The sequence below is a fragment of the Dipodomys ordii genome, unplaced genomic scaffold (genome assembly GCF_000151885.1).
Source record: "Dipodomys ordii isolate 6190 unplaced genomic scaffold, Dord_2.0 Scaffold212, whole genome shotgun sequence".
Taxonomy (NCBI): Eukaryota; Metazoa; Chordata; class Mammalia; order Rodentia; family Heteromyidae; genus Dipodomys; species Dipodomys ordii.
Window position 1 is genome coordinate 1536488 of NW_012267428.1, and position 22193 is coordinate 1558680.

A 22193-nucleotide genomic window follows, 5' to 3' on the forward strand; every position below is an offset into this window, starting at 1 on the left:
TAAAACTCAGGCTTGTCAGAAATCATAGGATCAAAGTCGTCGGTAGGCCATTACATTTTAGATGCTAATGTTTGCGAGTGACCAGTAAGTGGTGGAATTGAAACATAACTCTCATATACATGATCTATTATGTAGCTACTAATCTTGGCTTTCTGGGATGACTGCCCAATTTTTCTTCTGAGTTACATTTTTAAGACACAGCAGATAAAAACCTTTCCCTGTCCTTAGGCAATTAGAGGACCAAAAAAAAAAAAAATCTGGAATAAATTAGGACCCTTGCTGTTCCAAGTACCTCTGCCCTATAGCTACACATTGACCCCAACAGCTGGTTGCAGCCCAGCTTCAGTGTGCCAAGTCAAGCTGGTGACAGCTGTGGAAGGGCCGCTGGGTCAGACCTACCTTGGGAACAAGGTACTGTTGATCAGTACAGGCCAGGACATAGGCCTCTGCCCGACCCAGCTCACTCTGAGGGAAGTGGGCGTTCATCTCATCTCCATCAAAGTCAGCATTATAGGCCTTGCAGTTGGCATAGTGGAGCCGAAGGACTTTCTCTTCAGGTAGGATACGAGCATGGTGGGCCTGGATGGATGGTCTGTGCAGGGTGGGCTGTCGGTTCAGTAGAAGAATGTCTCCATTCTTTATGTGCCGGCAAACCTGGGGACAGGCGGAAAAGAGGTAGGTGATCAATGGGAACTTCGGAATTATTACTGCTCCTTCCACGGGCTCACCTAAACTGGATCGGCCTATCCCATGTTCTAGACATCAAATGCCATGAAGTCTGGAGCAAACCCTAGAATCTGAGAAAGTACTTGCCAGATCTCTTTAGAAAGAATCTGCATAGTCTAGATCCTGGTTCTGGGCTCAGAGGAACAAGTAAGATCAGACCAGAGGTCTCTGTGAAATGTCTTCAGACTTCCCTGACTAAATATTAGGTTTCTCTGAGAATTAATCTTAACACGAAAACAGATACAACTTCTGAAGGCTGAATTTCTAAAATGTAACCATGAAACCCCCTAGGGTTGAAAGAACTTGGCAGACTTCTCAAATCCCTGTCATGGTCACTTGTATGTTATTCAAAGTATGATTTTCATATACTAGTAATACCTAACTTCATAGAATAGAGCTAGGACTAAAAAACAGGGTTCTAGGAAGTGGCGCTGTGGCTCAAGTGGTAGAGCGCTAATCTTGAGCTGAAGAGCTGAGGGACAGCCTCCAGGCCTAGAGTTCAAGCCCCACAACTGATATGAAAAAAAGAAACAAAAAAACTTAAAAAACAGGGTTCTTGATTCTCATTTCAATCACCTCTGATTGCACTTCAAAAAATCTCAGTTGCACTTTAAGAAATAGGATCAAAAATTTAAAATCCAGCTCAACTCTGCACATGACTGCACACATGTATGAAAAAAAGGTGCTTAGTAATACTAAGCTGTTACTATGGGGGCTGGGAAGGTAGCTCAGTGGTAGAGCGCTTGCCTTACATGCTTGAGGCCCTGGGTTCGATTCCTCAGCACCACATAAGCAAAAAGAAAAAAGCCAGAAGTGGCGCTGTGGCTCAAGTGGTAGAGCGCTAGTCTTGAGCTGAAGAGCTGAGGGACAGCACCCAGGCCCAGAGTCCAGGCCCCACGACTGGACCAAAAAAAAAAAAAAAAGCTGTTACTATGGTCTTCAGGACATGAAGAAGAATAGCAAAGGCTAGAAGATTTACCATCTTTTTTTTTGGTCAGTCGTGGGGCTTTAACTCTGGACCTGGGCGCTGTCCCTCAGCTCCTCAGCTCTAGGACCACTTGAGCCACAGCACCACTCCTGGCTTTTTTTTTTCTGATTATGTGGTGCTGAGGAATCGAACCCAGAGCCTCATGCATGTGAGGTAAGCACTCTACCACTGAGCCAACTTCCCAGCTTTATACAGTTACCTTTATACAACTTAACTTTATACAGCTTAGTACTCCATACAACATGAGCAGTTGCACATATTCTGTAATAGGAATGAATATATGTATGTGTGTGTTCATATAGAGATATATGTGCATATATGTGTTCATATATATATATATATATATATTTACATTAGTTATATGGGGGAGGGGAAAGATTTTGTGACTACATTTCCACTCATGTTTACAATGTATTCCAATCAAATGTACCCACTCTATAAATAAACTATTTTTAGAGACAAGTTCTTGATATGTGTGTATAACCACATATACTTATATATACACATAAGTATATGTATACATATTTATATACACGTATATAAGTATAAATATACATACATAAGCACTATATATAAGGATACATATACATATATAAGTATATATATATACATATACACACATATATATATAAACATGTGTGTGTATATCTATCCATCCATCCATCCATCCATCCATCCATCCATCCATCCATCCATCCATCCATCCATCCTAAACTGGTCTTGACTCTGCCTCCCAAGTGCTGAGATCAGGAGTATAAAAGCACTACACCTGGTTATTTTGTAAAAAACAAAACAAAACAAAACAACAACAACAAAACAGCTGGGCATTGTGGCTCATGCCTTTAATCCTAGCTACTCAGGAGGCTGAGAGCCAGCCCAGGCAAGAAGATCCATGAGACTCTTATCTCCAATTAACCACCAGAAAACCGGAAGTGGCACTGTGGCTCAAGTGGTAAAGCGCTTGCCTTGAGCTGAAAAGCTCAGGGAAAGTGCCCAGGCCCAGAGCCAGGCCCAGAGTTCAAGCCCCACGACAAAACACACACACACACACACACACACACACACGGTAGAGAGTTCAAGCCCCACAACAAAACACACATACACACACACACAAATATGGGGTAGAGAGACAGTACTAGGGATTGCACTTGCCAGGCAAACAATCTACCACTCATGCCACACTTTCAGCTCTTTAGCCTTTCCAGTTCATTTTTCAGGTAGGATCACATTGTAGCCTGAAGCTTGCCTCAGACTGCAAACCTATCTATGCCTCCCATATCAATAGCATTGCAGGCATGCATCTCTTTTGCCCAGATACTTCTGTATAATTTTTTTAATAGAGATGAATTATTTTTAAGGAAAGCATAAAACATTGCTCAAGTGGTATGCTATTGTGGGTGAAAAAAACAACATATAGGTAGGTAAACTCAAAGAGAAGTTTAACTATAAGTAATTGTGGTCAAAGGTAACTACTACTCATTTTTCTATTACTCATTTTCCCCCCTTACAAATCTGCAGTTGATCATGTCCTTCAGAAAAAACACCTCTCCAAAAAACAAACTTTACAGTTTAGGCAGGGGGTGGGGGAGGAAGGAGGGAATGTAGTTGTGGAGATGGGAGGGAAGGGATGGTGGGGGAAAACAAAGGAGGAGGCAACAATGCTTGATAAGAAATGTACTCATTACCTTGCTCATGTGATTATAACTCCTCTGTACAGTATTTTCACAATAAAAAAACTTATTTAAAAAGAAAAAGAAAAAGGCTGGGAAAGTGGCTCAGTGGTAGAGCACTTGCCTTGCATGCTCAAAGCCCTGGGTTCGATTCCTCAGCACCACATAAGCAAAAAGAAAAAAAAAAGCCGGAAGTTGTGCTGTGGCTCAAGTGGTAGAGGGCTAGCTTTGAGCTGAAGAGCTGAGGGACAGTGCCCAGGCCCAGAGTTCAGGCCCCACGACTGGGCCCCCCCCCCAAAAAAAAGAAAAACACCTTTCCCACAGAGCTGATCTTACTATAAGGTTCATTAAACCCCTCCTCTTGCTGGGTGCCGGTGGCTCCACCTGTAATCCTAGCTACTCAGGAGGCTGAGATCTGTGGATGGTTCCAAGTGAGCTCGGGCAAGAAAGTCCGAGAAACTCTTATCTCCAATAAACCACTTGAAATCCAGAAGTGGCGCTGTAGCTCAAGTGGTAGAGCGCCAGCCTTGAGCTGAAGAGCTGAGGGACAGCGCCCAGGCCTAGAGTTCAGGCCCCACAATTGGCAAAAAAATAAAAAACCAAACCCTCCTCTCTTACATTATTTACCAAGCTTCCTAAGTGATGAACCTAACTCTACCCTCAAATGTTTTGAAGCCCTTCCACTCAGCAGCCCTGAGGAATGTGGAGAATTAATAATACATTCCCCTACCTCAAATTCCTCTAAGTCACAGCAAATAATAGGTTGGGAAAAACAACAGTCTACTCCAAGCAGGCTGCCTGCTGTCTACATTTATGAGGCTGCACTGGCAAAATGGTTAAAGCAAGCGGCAACAGGTTAGTAAGGACTGATTTCTTTCACCTTCTCTTCATTATAGTCAGCTTGGATGAAAGTCTCCTCTAGCTCAGGAAATCAGGCAGCAAACCCCTCAAATACTAAAAGGCAGACCTACATGCACCTATCATACAGTCTATCTTTCCACTCTCTGAGGAATTCAATCCTTCTCCTTGTTTCCCTGACCCCAAGTCCCATGTTTCTATGGAGACCTGAACTCTGAGGATTCCCATGAGCATCTGCCCAGGGCACTGGCTACTGACTGCGTCACATAGCCAAGGTCTTCTTTGTTTAGCCTCTCAAGGGAGAAGCTGCCTAGACCTGTGGCCCAGACCCAAAACCCAACAAATCTGTGACATCCTCCAGCGTAAGCAAACTCACTGCAGCTGGGAAGGTCGGCAGGCCAGCCTGACAGGCACCAGCCAATCCAAACAGGCACCCTGTGCCAACCCAAACCCACGGCCTCTCCTTTCTCTTGTCTCTAAATAAACACTATAGTGAAAATTAGTGTGCCCTAGTACCCAGGTCAGTTTCTAGAGGCAGGACTGGAGCCAAAGGCTGCTTCTGGGTAGAGAAGGCAGTCACTGGGCAGTGAAAAGACCTGAGGCTGCCCTGCTTACATATTCACTTCCTTATGAGGCCAGGGGAAGCACCAGAGATTTCCTGCCTCATTGAGGAAATAGAACCTTTCTCCCTCTTACTTAAGCTGTGGTTTACCCTTACCAAACCATTCTCTCTCCTTCCCCGTCATTTCCTCCAGCCCTTCAATCCTATCCTGCTCTCTATGTAACACATCCACCAAAGTCTTCAAAAGTACCAAGTTAGAATCACTATGCATTTTATTATGTGTGGAAGTACCACATGTAACATTACTGAGATTTTAGAAAATGAAGTTAGCCATCCTGAGACTGTAGGTTCTGATGTAATGTACTTTTCTTTCATAAAGTCCTTTCCTAGCTTTGTGTTCCTGTCTTCCCTACCCCCTGCACATCATCAGTTCCAACATATTCTTCACTTTTTGGCACTCCCTCTAGCTCAACTAGGATCCATACTCCACAAGCGTTTCCCAAATACCTCTGCATGCAGCGAACTGGGGAGTGGTGAACTAAGCATGATTTGCCTTGAATTCATGAGATTCAGGAACTCAACTCAAGTGTACAGATTACCTTTGAGTAAGTGACAACCCAATGCAACAAGAGATACAAGTAGGGGGAGAGATACGGATGAACAGGATATAAGAGGGCCACATACAAATGGTAGCCAACCCAGATTGTAGGGTTTGCAAATAGGTAGGTCACCTAATTTTGTTAATGAAGTTTTACTGGCACACAGCCACATCCCCTCATCTAAACATGTTTCATATTACATAGTAGAGTCTGTATCGTTCACAAAGCCTGCAATATTTACTGTCTGACCCCAGGGAAAGAGAGCTCTCCTGAGATCTGAAGGAAGAGGAATGGCAGGAGGAAAAACAATGTTCCAGGTAGACATTTGCCAAGTGTGAAGGGAGATCAAGCCAGCATCTGTTTAGTGGCTGCTGAACAAAGACTTGAAAGAAGGTTGGATTCAAAGGTAGGCCAGTGGTGAAAGCAGGACAATGTGAGGAGTCTCCAGCCTGCTAAGGATTGGAACTCAAAACTGGAAGACAAATGAAGGGATCATTCACGTTCCACCTCACCGCTCATCAGCAAATCTTCCATTCATTTTCTGTGAACTGACTTTAAGTGACTAGTATACTGCACAAAAACCAAACTTCCCTGGGGCTGGGAAGGTGGCTCAGTGGTAGAACGCTTGCCTTGCATGCGTGAGACCCTGGGTTCGATTCCTCAGCACCACATAAACAAAAAGAAAAAAGCCAGAAGTGGCGCTGTGGCTCAAGTGGTAGAGCGCTAGCCTTGAGCTGAAGAGCTGAGGGACAGCGCCCAGGCCCAGAGTTCAGGCCCCACTACCGGACCCAAAAAACAAAACAAAAACCAAACTTGCCCATCCTGAGCTCTTGCCCACTGTACCTTTCAGACCCCAACCTATGAACTTACAGAAGTAACAAGGCATATGAAGGAAGTTTTCTTGTTCTTTTACTTCTTACTCCTACCACAATTTCAGACAGTTCTGGAACTTTTTGCTTTGCATTTCAAATGCCCTTTAGCTATTTTCTGCTTTTGCTTCTTTATCACAGAGCTCTGAAACCTGACTCCCTCCACTTTGTTCATAGATGACCTTTACCTAACCTAAAAAACCCCACAACCACATTTAATAGATAAATACAGACACTTGAACCAGCACTGTCCCTCCCTTCTTGTCCATTCTACTCTCACATTCCAAGACTCCGAAGGTCTTCTATTTTCTTGATTCATTGACCTCTGCACTCAAAGACTTTAATTCTTTGGTAGCTTTATATCACTGTCTATATTCTACAGCTCCTTGATCTAAGTTCCACATCTCTACTTTGTGTGTGTCACACACACACACACATACACACACACACACTCTCTCTCTCTCTCTCTCTCTCTCCTGGGGCTTGAACTCAAAGAGTCTGGGTGCTGCCAATGAACTTTTGTGTTCAAGCCTAGCACTCTACCATTTGTGCCACAGTACTACTTCTAGCTATTACAAGCAGGTATTAGTAATTGCCCAAAACTGAAGTGATAGTTAAAACCTACTGGTTATTAGTTATCATTGGTACCAAGCACTTTCTTCCTACAAAATAGTTTCCAAACTTTAGCATGAAAAACGTTAAAATAGATACCTAAGTCCCAGTCTCACTGGGAGAAGTGAAACTAGAAGAAGCATATAAGAGATACTTGCAAGCCCAACAAAACTCAACCACCTTACTCACAATTTTTGTCCCCTGGGGCTTCAGGGCCCCCGTGGCTGGTGTCAGAAGCTGTTTAGCCACAGCTTCCCGCTGGGTTATGTCCACAGAGCTTAGAGCTGTGCGACTGCCATCCTCGTTGATGACCATGGAGGCTCCTGGATGCACATTGGGGCCATTAATGACTGCTTGCCTCAATTCCTGGACATTCCAGGGGGTAACTGGCTGAGGGTAGGTCAATTTTGTGGCAAACACCTAGACATGAAGAGTAAGCATAAACATCCAGAGTAAGCAGATAAAGGGATTCAAAAAATAACTCAACAGGCTGGCTGACTTTTCTCCCAAATTGTGGGAAGCTGTTCACTTATCCAAGAAAGCCCTTCAACAAGTAAAGCAACATCTGCCTGTTTTTCCACAGAGCCATTTTGCCAGACTCTCTTAAAGGAATAGACTATGCCTCCTTTTCTGGAAGTCTATCTGAGCAAAGTAATTCAAATGTTGCAGTTTATGTGTTTTGTTTTTCAACCCATTTTACAACTTCATCACTTTCCTATCAATAAAGTTAAAATCCCCTAAGGCATACAGCATGGGGTGCTTGAGGCCAACTGGCCAATACCTGCCATTGAATACCACTGCACTCCTACCCCACCCCACCTGCAGCACAAACTGCTTGTGGCACTTTCCCAGGCCTAGACATGACATGAAAGGCTTTCATCACATTGTAACCAAGGTGGCACTTCAGCTGAAATGGATTTGTAATTCTGATGCCTGAGAAGACAAAGTGTGCTCCATTTGTACTAGGCCCACAATCCCATCTGCTCCCAGACAAATGAGTTTTCTAGTTCAGTGAGTCTCTGAGCTACTGGATACCATAAATTCCTTTGATGTTTCAAAATGCAGGTAAATACATCAACTACACCAGAGTCTTACTTAAGAGAATCTTGTCTAACTTTTTCCATATCTCTAAGCAGTTGCACTTTATGAGCAGCCTCTCCTGGCCACCCTTGACCTTGTGATCCCACTCCTTGAGCTGTTGTTTTTTTGACTGATGCCCTTAGGGACACTGTCTAGTAGAGTCTTGATGCATTTGTTTGTTAGGAGACAATGCTCTGGTTGGACTGGCTTCCTACAAGGTGCCAGGTGTCCAGCTCATTTTTAAGCTTATCTGACTTCTTTGCTCCCCTCAGCAGTGCTATGTAGGAAAGTTGTGTGCAGTTTCACTCACTTTGCTCTCCCAGGCACCCTGTGCTACCCCCTAGGCCTTCAGAATCCTCAAGCAGGGTAGAGGCAGGCAGGGAGGTAACTTCAGAGGTTTACCACAAGGGACAAACACAGATCCCAGAAAAGGGATGCTTACAACCCTTTAAAAGTAGAAAGTGAGGTTTCATTACAAGTCTCTCCCAAAGCCTAGGACATTCTAGGCACTATAAGGTTAAAAGCCAGTCTGAGTGGCTCTGTCCTCTGTCCAGACAGCAACAAAAATGCCCTGGGTCTCTCCTCCTAGGGCTTCAGACTCAGAAGAGTCACCACGGCGTTTTACAATGTGTTTCCTTGCAGCTTGGACTTAAGAGATGCAAAGATGGGAGGCACTGGACAAGGGTGGAGCCTTCTCTGCCTCATCTCCTAACACAGCATGCCCTTATCCAGGAAGCTCAACTGTGCCCAAGAGAATCAAAACACTTCAGCTTTGCTCATTACCAGCACCCCCGAGAGAGAGGGTGATGTGTGAGGAAATGAGACTCTCCAGAGGGAATTAAACCATCTTCACATTATTGATCTCAAGGCTCATTAAGGAGGAAGTTGATTGAACAATGGCTGCTAATGAGCACCCTGACTTGAACTGGGGAGGAAGTGAGGAAAGGAAGCTGGATTACTAAGGAAACACTAAGGGGTTTACTCCAAGAGGAACTGGAAGGGATGAACAACATGTACATGCCTCCACTCTAGGGGACTTGTTCCCTTTCTCTGGTTACCAAAGAAGTACACATCTCCAATGGGACTGAAATTTGCCTTTTCCTGTCATGTACTCAATTGGATGAGGAAGATTTAAAGACTTTGGTGAAATGGACAGAGAGTGACATATGGCAGGGATAAAGATACTGTATCCTGCTGGGAGCTCCCTCCTGGTGCCCCAGACATGGGTCTCCCTTGTAGATTGGCATCTGGAATCTTGCCAAGGGGAAAGAAATACACTACCATGCAGCCTCAAATCCCTTCCCCACAGGCTCTTCTTCCATTAGAACCACTATCATCTGTGTAGTGCACCCTATCTCCAGGCTTCTATGGCATGTCAATTTACTGCCCACAAGTGGTGAAATGAGGCCCTCCCAAAATACACACCATGGGAATGCCAATTTCATTGGTGTTGATGTACATATCTGGGCAGATGACTGAGCGTGCTGCATAATCTACTCGCTTTCCCATCATATGCTTTCGGAAAAGTCCTTCCTTCTTCTCCAGGATCTGTAGAGAGCAAAACAAAGTCCATACAAACCATTCAACAATTTAAGAATAGAATTTTTTGCTTCAATACAAGTATACTTCTCACGCATACACATCAACATGAGTTAGCAACTGAAATACAACTTATGGCTCACCTGTCTAATGCCAGGGTACTTTTCCATCATTAATTTATCCATCTCGCTATCAAACACGATATTGACATGGCTCTGAAGTCGAATCCAAATGTTATAAAGTTTGTCTGTGAGAGACTGGCCTGGAAGCATACTTAAAAAGGATCGGTCCATAGCAATTGAAGAGTCATTTTCCTGGAAAGATAAAACCAAGGGAAGAGATGATAAAAGCAAAAACCAACCAAGCAAACAAACCAATCTCTAAAAGGTCTGGCTTGATTTTATTCTTTTTATCCTAGTAATGACATGCAGTGAGTTCTGGTGTTTGCCTTTGAAGTGTAGGGACAGATGGCCAAAGTGCTAAGAGCCTCATTACATACAGACCAACTGGTTTCTTTCTGGTAATCAAATTAACTCAAAATCCCTAAGTAGGCTTTTTTTCCCCCAGTCCTGGGGCTTGAACTCAGGCCCTAAGCTTCATTTTGCTCAAGGCTAGCACTCTACTACTTAAGCCATAGTGCCACTTCTGGCTTTTTTGTTTATGTGGTGCTAGGCAAGCACTCCACCACTAAGCTACATTCTGAGCCCCGATTTAGGCTCTTAAGACAGTTGCCAATACACCTGAATATCTCATCCCTCTAAGACAGGAGACCTTTGGAAGTCCTTCTCACATTGGTACTTACAAAGTTCTGTTATCCTGACAGAAAAATGAAGTCTCATATAGAATTTCAGCTTTCTTTATGCTGAAAAAAACTTCTCTCATCTGGGCGCAGTGGCTCATGCTTGTAATCCTAGCTACTCAGGAGGCTGAGATCTGAGGATTGCATTTTGAAGCCAGCCTGGGTAGGAGAGTCACTATGAGACTTTCATCTCCAATTAACCACTCAAAAACCAGAGTGCTGCTGTGGCTAAAAGTGGCAGAGCAATACCCTTGAGCAAAACAACATCACCAAAAAAAAGTAGGTGGAATAATTTTGTACTAGGAAAACTGTTTGCCACACAACAATGTATATATTAAAATATGGGGCCAGGCACCACATGTAACCCTAGCTACTTAGGAAGCTGAGATCTGACCATCATGGTTCAAAGCCAGCCCAGGTAGGAATGTCAATGAGACTCTTATCTCCAATAAACCACCAGAAAACTAGAAGTGGCACTGTGGTACAAGTGGTAGAGGGCTAGACTTGAACTAAAAAGCTGAGGGACAGTGCCCAGGCCCAGAGTTCAAGCCCCACGACCACCACCACCACCAACAACAAAAGAATATGGGTTGCCAAGTAGGCTAGGTCAAATTCCCTAAGCCTCTGAGTATTTAGCCAATTGTTTTTAAATATCTCTGCTCCTAGCTCTCTTTCTTCCTCTACCAATTCAAGGGAGAGGACTATGTTAGATGCACTTAGGCTGCCTTAGAGCACCCTCTACTGGCTCTGTATGACCTAGCCATACATAGCTGGTTCTGAATAAACTAAGATACAGATCACTCCAAAGCCTTACTCTGTTTTCAAAGGGATACCTAAATACAATTTTCAGTGCTGGTCATTGGATCTAGTTACACTATAGTCTCACCTCCCAAACTGGACCAGAACCTTCACAACAACACTAACTGATTAGATAATTTAGAGACAACCAGAAAAAGCTCCAAGAAGGACTAAGTACCTAGGTGACTAGTACCATCTTGTGAAGGGCTTGGCTGGCAGCAGGACTATCTCAGCAGCTGGCTGGCAGTCTGAGAGGGAGATTTGTATACAGAAGACTGGAAAAAGGTATTTTTGTTTCTATCTAGACCATGTTTGAGAGAATAAGGACTTCAGTGATTTCAGCAAACTTAAGAGTATATGATTCATTCTACCCTAAAGACCTTGTCTTTAGGTTCTAACACATTCAAAGGGCTAGAAAATGTCACCTGGCACAGTCTTCTTCTGAGTAACTCCACTGGTGTCTTATTGACACCAATGCTGGAGACCTTAATGAGCCCAAAATAGAACCAAGTGACATGAGCTTTGGGTTTTCAACTTGGGGAGGACAGAATAAGTATGAAATCTTACCACAGACTATACATACATTGTAGAGAAGTTAAGTCTAAAAAGTTGAAGTGACTCAGCCCCCAGCATAGTCACTTGGCACAGTCATAGGGAAAATCCTAGATTATAACCCAGACCTATCAGGCTCAGGCACATGCTTGTTCTCTTAATAAATCCACAAACCCACAGCTCCAACTAAGGGAGCGCCAGCTACATACAGCATCCTGCCAGCACTGTCCAGCAGTGCTCACACTGCCTGGGGTTAGAACAAAGCCTGTGAGAAACAATGAGGAAGCCCTGACCTTGTCTGTGGTGAGTGCTACCACCTCACAGGGCAGCTTCTGTTCTTGGGCCATCAATGCCAGAAGTTTCCGGATTAGAACTACATCTTTTATGACAGCTTGTAGGTTCACAGTCTGGCCATTGGTAAACATTTGGTCCCCCAGGCGATTGACAGGACGATACCTGTAGAATAACATACAGAAATGATGACAAATGCTTGACAGGTGGTACCAACAGAATAACATACAGAGGTGACATGAATCTGCTCACATCCTTCCTACTGTGCTCAGCACTACCTGCTGCCTAGAGCAGATGACAGCTTGCTTGATTTCTGAGTGCCCTTGACCCTTCTAGCCCTTGAGGTCCCTGCTCAATCCCTAGGCTAATCTTTTTCAGGTAAAATAAAGGGTATTACCTGGAGGGCGGCACCACCACAAAATCAAGAAAAAATATACTGGGATTGAATCTCGCTTCTGTGCCCACAGCAAGTCCAGAAAAGAGGTAATTCAAAAAGAATCCTGTATTTGAAATAAACCAAAGAGACCACTTAATCTATATGTAAAGGCATGAGAGGACAACAATAAAATCAGTGAGGGAAAGTAAACCTAAATATAGGATAATATATAGAGTAAAATCACTTTTTTTTCTTTATAAAAACAAATAAAAATAGCATCTGTGGCTGTTATGAAGGTAAGAGGATGGTATAAAAATAAAGGTAAAACAAGGTTACTAAAGATATAACTACATTAAAAAAAGACTTCTTCAATTCACAGAAGAAATTCTCATAGAAACCTTTAAAATACTTTCTATCTATGGGCATTTAAAACAGATGAGTTACAATGAACTTCCAGATATATTTTACTATATTAAGCCCATCTGTAGCTGTTATTTAATAATTAGAGTCATTTATATCAAGTCCTTGGTGCTGGGTCTGACCTCCCCCACATTATGATGTCTCAAATTCAAACACTCTGAAGCCAGCCAGCTTCAGACTTGTAAGCTGATTTCAAGAGAAAGCGACAATAACCACAACTTTAAGAACTAAGAGTACAGGGTTAATGAGTCAAGGAAATTAAAGTCTGGAGAAGATACAGGCTATTTCTTTAGTTGGTATACCACCTTCATTCTTCCAAATGGCAAAAAGATGTTCTTCGGCACTGCTAGGTGTTAAATACCCTCGCTTTCCCATCTGAGCTTCCTCAATTCCTGAAGCTAAGAGAGAGAGAGGGATAGATTGGAACACAATAAATCAGTAATACTCCTGTAATGGGATTTATCAATTCTATGTCCTCAATTTAAAAACAAATCTTGCAACTTGACCACAAGAATCAATATCTAAGATAGCCCTGGCTTTCATGTAGTTATTATGTAAAACTTAAAAAATAGAGCAAAGCCAGGCACTAGTGGCTCATGCCTGTAATCCTAGTTACTCAGGAAGCTGAGATCTGAGGATCGCAATTCAAAGCCAGCCTGGGCAGGAAAGGCCATGAGACTCTGATCTCCAATAAACCACTAGAAAAGTGGAAACGGTGATGTGGCTCAAGTGGTAGAGCGGTAGCCTTGAGCTAAAGAGCTAAGGGACAGTGCCCAGGCCCAGAGTTCAAGCTCTAGCACACACACACACACACACACACACACACACACACACACACACACAAATAAAAATAAAAAAACTAGGTTGTTTATGCTAAGTCTTATCAGAGTCTTCAGTGTGAAGGATACATCTCCAGAGGAGGGAATTACACACACACACACACACACACAAATAAAAAAACTAGGTTTGTTGTTTATGCTAAGTCTCATCAGTCTTCAGTGTGAAGGATACATCTCCAGAGGAGGGAATTACACACACACACAGACACACACAGACATACAGACAGACACACAGACACACACAGACACACACACAGACACACACAGACACACACACAGACACACACAGACACACAGACACACACACACAAACTAGGTTTGTTGTTTATGCTAAGTCTCATCAGAGTCTTCAGTGTGAAGGATACATCTCCAGAGGAGGGAATTTATTTCTCTGCCCAGTCCATATTGTGAAGCCCTGGGGGAAATAAAATCTAGTAACATTATCTACTGTGGTAGAAAATGTGTTTTCTTTCTTCAAGTCTGGACCAGGCAGGCAGTTCTATTATTGCCACTATATGGCCCTGGAAACAAGCTCCAAAATGTAGCTTCTCTAAGCCACTCTTGATATATAGTAAAGCCAACTGTCTCTTTTTTAAAAAAGTATGAATACTCAGTCTCAATTTTCTCCCAAGTACCAAGGAAAGAACAGAGATGAGAAGATTGCCTCCATCTGCAGGGATCCAGGATCAACGTGCATTATAGGCACTAATACTTTCTTGAATTCTTTCAGTTCTTCAAATTATTCATCTATATTTGACATGTTTCAAAATCTTTGCCAGGCAAAAGTTTTAATGTTTTTATTTACAACTTTTTTGATAAAAGACTGGAGGTATGGCTCAGCCATAGAGTACCGCCTAGTAAGAATGAGGCCCTGAGTTAAACCCCAGTACCATTAAAAATATAAATCTTTTAAAGAAATAATCATTTGAATAAACAGGGAAGTAGAAGCCTATAATCCCAGCACTCATGAGGCTAAAACTGGAGGACTATGAGTTTGAGACTAGCCCAAGTTACATAGCAAGATTCTATCTCAAGAAACAAGGAAAAGAAAAAAGCAAAAACCATGTATGACATTGTGGGGCACTATCTCATAGTGCCATCCATACATTGCTTCTCCTGTGTAACAGGCCTGGGTTGAACACTCCCCAGGGAACCCTCCAGATCAGATCTCAGAAGTCTGGATGCCATTCTTCTGCTGATCTACCAAATATGTAGCTGAGGAAGATATTGTGCAGGAAACCAGGTATTCCCAAAAATTTGAGACAAATCTGATGGCCACATATGAGAAATATGGCCAATAAGCACCCCTCAGCACTCAGCCTGCTTACCTGGATCCTCTGTGTCCTTCTGGTCAGATTTCTTGTGCACCACAGCTGGGTACATGACTGTCAGCTTACTGTTGTGCTCCTTTCGGACAAGTGACCGCCCAGTCCTACATAAGGATGGTTGTGATTGAGAAAAAGGAACCCCAATGAGACATTCAGTAATGGTTCTGAGTGATTAGAGAGAGCATTGTCACCCAGGAGAAGGGAAAGGTAGGTACCTCAATACTTACTTGCAGTGGGGACATCGCTTAGCAGTCATATGTGTCTTCCAGAAGTAAGCAATGAGTTTGCTCCTGCTCTCACACACATTTTTTACCTGTTAAAAGTCAGAGAACCTTGAAGTGCCATTTTAAAAAGAATTCATTAGGTATTTGTTTTATGATTCCCACCATCTTTTTTTAACAAAAGGACCACTTTCTTATACAAATACTTCCCACAAAACTCTAAAATAACTAAACTCTTTCAATTATGAGTAATTTCTTTAAGCCTTCAGATTCTCATTCATAATACAAAAGTAAAAATACAACCCACCTGAAAAAGCTGTTACTTAGATAAAAAGACCATGGATGCAATGTGGGATGCTTGGAATATAATTAGTACTAATCACATTAGAGTCTTTTTTTTTTTGTGCCAGTAATGGCATTTGAACTGAAGGCCACACATTTGTTCAGCTGGCTTGCTCTGCTGGTGCTCTTCTACTTGAGTTTGGCCTCTAGCCAGCTTTGTACAGCTTAACTGGAGAGAGTTTCTATGACTTTTGTACCCAAACTGGATTCTAACCTTGATTCTTCAATCTCAGTCTCTCGAGTAGCTAGGATTACAATTATGAGTCACTGGCATCCAGCTAATTAGTCTTTAAAACAAACCTCTCTGGCTACCACTGAGTACCCTCCCTGATGCTCTCTTTCAGATGGACCTCAGGTTTTTGAGCAATGCACATCTACAGTTCTTGTGCAACGGACTCATACATGTTTATCAGGTGGGAATTTGGTGCCCCGCACGTGGACCTCACCTCAAACAAGTAGTATGACACCTGGGTATGAGATAAATCATATTTTAAGATTAGTGCTATGGTAATCACCTAATATCAATTTTTAAAAAAGATTAATGCTATGGTTGATTGTCTACCACATTCCTTCACTGGACAAGTGAATAGTTACACAGGTGTTATGGAGAGGAAGATGAGGCAACTGATTCAGAGAGAGGGTTGGAGAAAACAAAAACAACACAGACCCCACTATCAAAGTGGGTGCTTGCTGGATGTGATGCATAAATGACCTAATCTTTTTTTTTTTGGGGGGGGGGGGAGGGAAGGCTAGCACTCTTACCACTTGACCCACAATGCCACTTCTGGCTTTTTTCTTTTTGCTTATGTGGTGCTGAGGAATGAACCCAGGGCCTCATGCATGCAAGGCAAGCGCTCTACCACTGAGCCACCTTCCCAGGCCCAAATGATCTAATCTTATTTGATCCTTTCCTCAGTCCTATGGGCAGCCGTTCAAGATAAGGAAATAGATTTTGCAAGGTCACAGGGTTCATAAGTGGTAGAACTAGGACTATAATCAGCTCTGCCTTGGTAAGCCCAAAACATATGCAGATGACAGTGTAAAGGAACTGTGATAATTATGCTAAAAGCATAATGTTACAGGGAGAGGGACAAAGATAACTCACATGTGCACCTTGGGACCCCAAAAGGTTGTTCTGCAGAATTTGGGTTGTGTATTCTTCTAACTCTTCCTGAATTTCAGTGGCAGAAGGATCAGCATTTTCTTCCAGAAACTAAAAAAAGGAAAACCATATTACTACAGTAAATTAAGTAGGTGTTTGTCAAGCAGCACTGCCTAGGGTAACCATTAAGAGTGCAGAGATTAGTTGAAGGAAGTAAAAGAAACCATCATCAAAGCAGTAATGCGAGCCAAGTGCTGGTGGCTTACTCCTAAACCTAACTATGAAGGAGGCTGAGATCTAAGGATCATGGTTCAAAGCCAGGCCAGGTAGGAAAGTCCATGAAACTTAATCTCCAATTAACTACAGAAAACCAGAAGTGGTTCTGTGGCTTAAAGTGATAAAACACTAGCCTTGAGCAAAAGAGCTCTCAGGAACAGCACCCAGGCCCTAAATTCAAGCCCCATGACCAACAAAACAAAAAATAGTGAAGTGAGCTAGCAATGTAGCTCAGTGGTAGAGAGCAACTTTGCTTGTTTTGCATGCATAAAAGCTGAGGGTTTGGTTCCCAAACACTCTAAAAGAAAAAAAATCAGCAAGGTAACACTTGAAAAAAATGGAGAATATTTCTTTTCTTTTCTTTTTTTTTTTGTTGGTCGTGGGGCTTGAACTCCAGACCACATTTCTTAAAACTGCAAAGAACCAATAGGGGATATAAAATATTTTTAAGATATAATGCTCTGAAGAACTGACAAGACTAGTGAGCAATAACCAGACAAATCTGCAAGGAAAATAAGGATCTTGCAAACTCAAAAGACTATGATCTGCCAGGCACTTGTGGCTCTAACCTATAATCCTAGCTATTCAGGAGGCTGAAAAATGAGGATTACAGATTGAAGCTAGCCCAGGCAGTAAACTGTGAGACTCTTAGCTCCAATTAACTATCAAAAAGCTAGAAGTAGCCAGGCGCTGGTGGCTTACACCTATAATCCTAGCTACTCAGGAGGCTGAGATCTGAGGATCACAGTTGAAAGCCAGCCCAGGCAGGAAACTCCGTGAGACTCTTATCTCCAACTAACCACCAGAAAACTGGAAGAGGCACTGTGGTGTGGCTCAAGTGGTAGAGTGTTCGCCCTGAGCTGAAGAGCTCAAGGACAGTGCCCAGGCCCAGAGTTCAAGTTTCACAATCGACAGGAAGGGGGGGCGGGAGAGGCGGGGGAGAAAAACCTAGAAGTAGAGCTGTGGCTCATGTGGTAGATTACTAGCTTTGAACAAAAAGTTCAGGAACAGTGCCCAAGGTCCTGAATTTAAGTTATAAGACTGGCAAAATAAACAAAGAAAAAACATGGACTATGTTTGTACACAGTATTATGTGCCTCTGTGGAAAAAATGGGCATAGATGTCTCTTAGGTTTCCTGGAGATCTGTGCTGTGGCAGTGCTGGATGTGGGTACATTTCCAACTCAGCAATTTCTACCTTTCATTTTGAAGCCCTCAAATATTTAGGAGATGCTAATCAAAGTCAAGAAAACTAGAACAAAGTTAGGCATTTAATATACTGTTACTGCTCCTCAACCCAACAAACATGTAAGATGGAGACACAAAGAGCTACATTCTCAGAAACTACCAGTCCTTGTGTAATTGCTCATAGTCCAGAGCTCTGAATCTGGACTACAACAGTTTTGAGTTAGTAGTGGGCTGTTCATGCTTACAATCATCTCTTGTTCCTTAGACTGAGTTCCTACGCATGCTTTCCTCCCCCTGCTGGAGCTCAGACACCTGACACTGGGTGGGCAATGCCTCTGGGTAGAATCCCACCTTATTCTGCCCACTGTAGGACTGAATTCTTCAGGAATGGGGAGAGAAAAAAGAGGATCTCTCCCCTTCTCCCCCAGTTGTGGGGCTTAAACTCTAGGCCTGGGCCCTGTCGCTCAGCTCTTCAGCTCAATGCTAGTACTCTACCACTTTGAGCCACAGTGCCTCTTCCAGCTTTCTGGTGGTTAATTGGAGATAAGAGTTTCAAGGACTTACTTGTCCTTGCTGTCTTTGAACTGGCTTTGAATTGCGATCCTCAGATCTCAGCCTCCTGAATAGCTAGGATTACAGGCATGAGCCACTAGTGCCCAACTGAGAAGATTTCTCTTTATGATAAGAAACAGACAAGGAAGCTTACCACTACTTCAACGTAATAACATACATCCTACAACCAAAACAAAACAAACTCGAGAAACAAAATGTACACGGATTGGACAGAAACAAAACTGCCATTACCTGAAGCTGATAAAATTGTGTGGAAAACTAAGAGTACCTATAGATAGAAATACTAGAATAGATAGACAATTTTACCAAGTTTCTTCAATCAAAAATTAATATTTTAGTATGCCAATACAGAAAATGAAAGTCTATCCAATGTACTTATTACAGCACGGTTTTTTTGGTTGTTTTCTTTTCTTTTTTTTTTTAAACTATTTATTTTGTCTTTTCTTTTTTGGTACTGGGGATCAAACCCAGGATGTTGCACTTGCTAGGCAAGCGCTTTGCCACTGAGCTACATCCCAACCCCAGAAAACGTTTAGTAAATAAATTATAAATGGAAAAATGTCTACTATAGAACATTTTACTATAGAACTACAGGACTGCTACCCTATCCAAAGTAAAAACTCTGCATGATCAATGGCAGCATATCCTGACATCATGTACCTCCTACAGTGATGCCATATGCGAGTATCCTGTATCATGTATTCTTCATTTCTTTTTGTGGTACCAGAGACTGAACCCAAGGCCTTATACATGCTAGGCAATCACTCTACAATGTAAACTACATCCCTAGCCGTTTTGTTTACATTTAGCTTTAAGACAGGGTCTTGCTAGCTTTGCCTGGGCCGGCTTTAAACAAGGAATCTTCCTGCCTCTGCCTCTTGGGTAGTTGGGATTAGACAAGGACTACTATACCTGGCTTCATAGAGATTGTATTCTTGCTAAATGTGAATCAAATGAGGAAATAATCAGACAAATCTATATGGTGAAAAACCCTATAATTTATCTGCCTTGACTTTTCAAAAAAAAAAAGTCTGCATAATGAAAAAGGATTTTTCTATATTGAAATGCTCTTCATTAAAACAGAGTAAAGAGCTATACAATCAAAGGCAACATATAAATCTGGATCCCTGGAGGAAGAGGGAGAAAAGCTCATTAACTGATAAAACATCCTTTTACCATTTTTTTCCCCCATTACTCTATAACTTCATGGTTTTACATCCAGGGATTGATACACAGATGGCAACAAAAGATAAAACATCTCTTGTTCTCCACCATTTGGCTTTCCTGATTTCTATGATGACCATGACCTACCCTGTTCAGAATTCGTTCAAGCTCATAGACTGCTTGTAGGGCCCCAACTTCCAGAACCCTTAGCTGGCAGACCAACAGGTGAATTACAGCCCGGGGACAAGTCAGCATGTGGCAATTTAAACAGGAGCCTCGGAGCAACAGGTAGAGTTTCTAAAGAGTGGGAATTTAAAAACAAAACAAAAACACAACATTAGACAGAAACAGTACTCATGTGATTTTCAGTGCAGCCTCCAGATTTTTCCTTCCTTTAGTCAGTTTACTCCTTTTAGAATTCCACTTCAGCTTATATGTGGAAGGTCTTTTTGACCCTAAGAACTAGACAAATATTCCCCTATGTTTTATGGTTTCATCTTAATCCATTAAAATTTGAAATTTATTTAGGATGTGTGGTCAAAGAAATCACTTTTACTTTATTGTGATCACTTATCTAAGACAATAATCTTTCTTTAATATGATTACCAAATAATGCACTAACTCAAGAATGCACTAACTCAAACTGTCAGGAATTTAGCCTCCTCTCTTCTGTGTTGAGATGTAGCCCTCATAAGCCTCTAGCAATCCTACAACCCACACTTCCAAGACCACACGTACATCAAAGAGGAGAGGGTTATACACTGTCAGTGGAAGCTCAATGTGGCCCAGGTGCCCAGAGCAGTTGCTGAAGTCCTGCACGCAGGTGGAGCACACTTCCTTGGAATCTGCAGGGCCCAAGGCTAAATCATAGAGACCATTTCCGGATGGGTTTCCTAGACTGTCCACATAACGAGGGTTCGTAATGGATTTAACACTTAATTTCCTAAGGAGAAAAACAAACAAGAGAAAGCTCAGGTACCAACATCTCTAGTGATAATAAGAGAGCAACAGGATATAAACCAGAACTAACTCCAAGCTAAAACAGTTGAATGAAGGGAATATGATACATTAATGCTTATATATACGCAAAGTCAAGAATATTAAACACAAGCACTCAAAGTTTTGATTATCTGTAACAGAGGCAGATCACAAATGCTTACGACAAGGACTAATAGTGCCAAGTACTAAGCACATAATTCTCCATCCATTTATTTAACAAATAGCTACTAAGTACTTACTAGTACTGTGCCACATCTAATTTTAGGAAATAGACAAAAACTTCTATGTTTATGGGCATAACATCGTATTGTAGGAAGAGAAGATAAATTAAGTATATAGCCCGTTAGGTGATGGAATTTCAGTGCTAAGAAGAAAAATGAAAGAGAGGGAAGAATGACAGAATAGGCCAGTGGTTAAAGGCCACACTAGGGAGATGCATGAATAAAGGCTATAAGGAGATAAGGGAGCAAGCACAGTCTCTTGGACTTTACAGAAGAAGCAGGGAGTGTTCATGATGTTCCCTGTTTAAAAATTCCACAATTATCTTCTTAAAAACCTTAAGTAACCAATTATGTTTTTGCTTTTGGATGATAATATAACTGAAAGTCCTAGCTAGCAAACTGTTCCCAGTGATCCTGTAGCTCAGGAATTTATTCAACCATTTATTTAAGGATGATAAAAGGAGTTAGACATGGGCTGGGAATGTGGCTTAGTGGTAGAGTGCTTGCCTTGCATGCATGAAGCCCTGAGTCTGATTCCCCAGTACCACATAAACAGAAAAAGCTCGAAGTGGCTCAAGTGCTAGCCTTGAGCAAAAAAGAAGCTCAGGGGCAATGCCCAGGTCCTGAGTTCAAGCCCCAGGACTGGCAAAAAAAAAAAGGAATAAGACACACAGGAAGCTTAAGGCTAGCAGACATATGAATATAAACACAAAGTAACTAAGACACAGTATACTAGGTAAAGAAAAACCTAAGAAACAAAGGACTCTGAACTGAGCTTTCAGAAGTGTGCATGGGGGCTGAGGATTTAGCTCAGTGGAAGAGGACTTGCCTGGTGAGTGCAAGGCCCTGAGTTTGGTCCTCAGCTCTGGAAAGAAAAAAAAAGCTATAAAAGACCAAAAAATAAATAAATAAAATAAGGCAACTAGAAGTGTACATGTTTGATGAGAAACAGAGAGAAACAGGTCTCTCAAGCAGAGAAGATACTGAATGAAGAGGAAACAGTTTGAAGTAAGGGTCAGATGTTAAAGCATGACAGCAGTGTGCCAATGGTTTATGTGGACTAGAGAAGGGATATTGTTTTATTTTTTTTTTTGGGTCCGGTCATGGGGCCTGAACTCTGGGCCTGGGTGCTGTCCCTCAGCTCTTCAGCTCAAGGCTAGCGCTCTACCACTTGAGCCACAGCGCCACTTCTGGCTTTTTTC

The 22193-nt window shown here is 42.3% G+C and overlaps 1 protein-coding gene across 1 annotated transcript in view; it reads right to left on the reverse strand.

The window, feature by feature from the left end:
- The window catches only part of Polr1a (polymerase (RNA) I polypeptide A, 194kDa), a 66696-nt gene that overhangs the window by 42650 nt on the left and 1853 nt on the right, over positions 1-22193 (reverse strand). Inside the window, exons 2-13 of the mRNA XM_013035459.1 lie at positions 20510-20714; positions 19919-20068; positions 16575-16682; positions 15134-15219; positions 14907-15010; positions 13045-13137; positions 12341-12443; positions 11946-12108; positions 9647-9817; positions 9390-9512; positions 7074-7304; positions 400-654 (exon numbers count right to left, since the gene is read on the reverse strand). Coding sequence (XP_012890913.1) covers positions 400-654; positions 7074-7304; positions 9390-9512; positions 9647-9817; positions 11946-12108; positions 12341-12443; positions 13045-13137; positions 14907-15010; positions 15134-15219; positions 16575-16682; positions 19919-20068; positions 20510-20714 — 1792 coding nt within the window. The remainder of the gene's footprint in view (positions 1-399; positions 655-7073; positions 7305-9389; positions 9513-9646; positions 9818-11945; positions 12109-12340; positions 12444-13044; positions 13138-14906; positions 15011-15133; positions 15220-16574; positions 16683-19918; positions 20069-20509; positions 20715-22193) is intronic.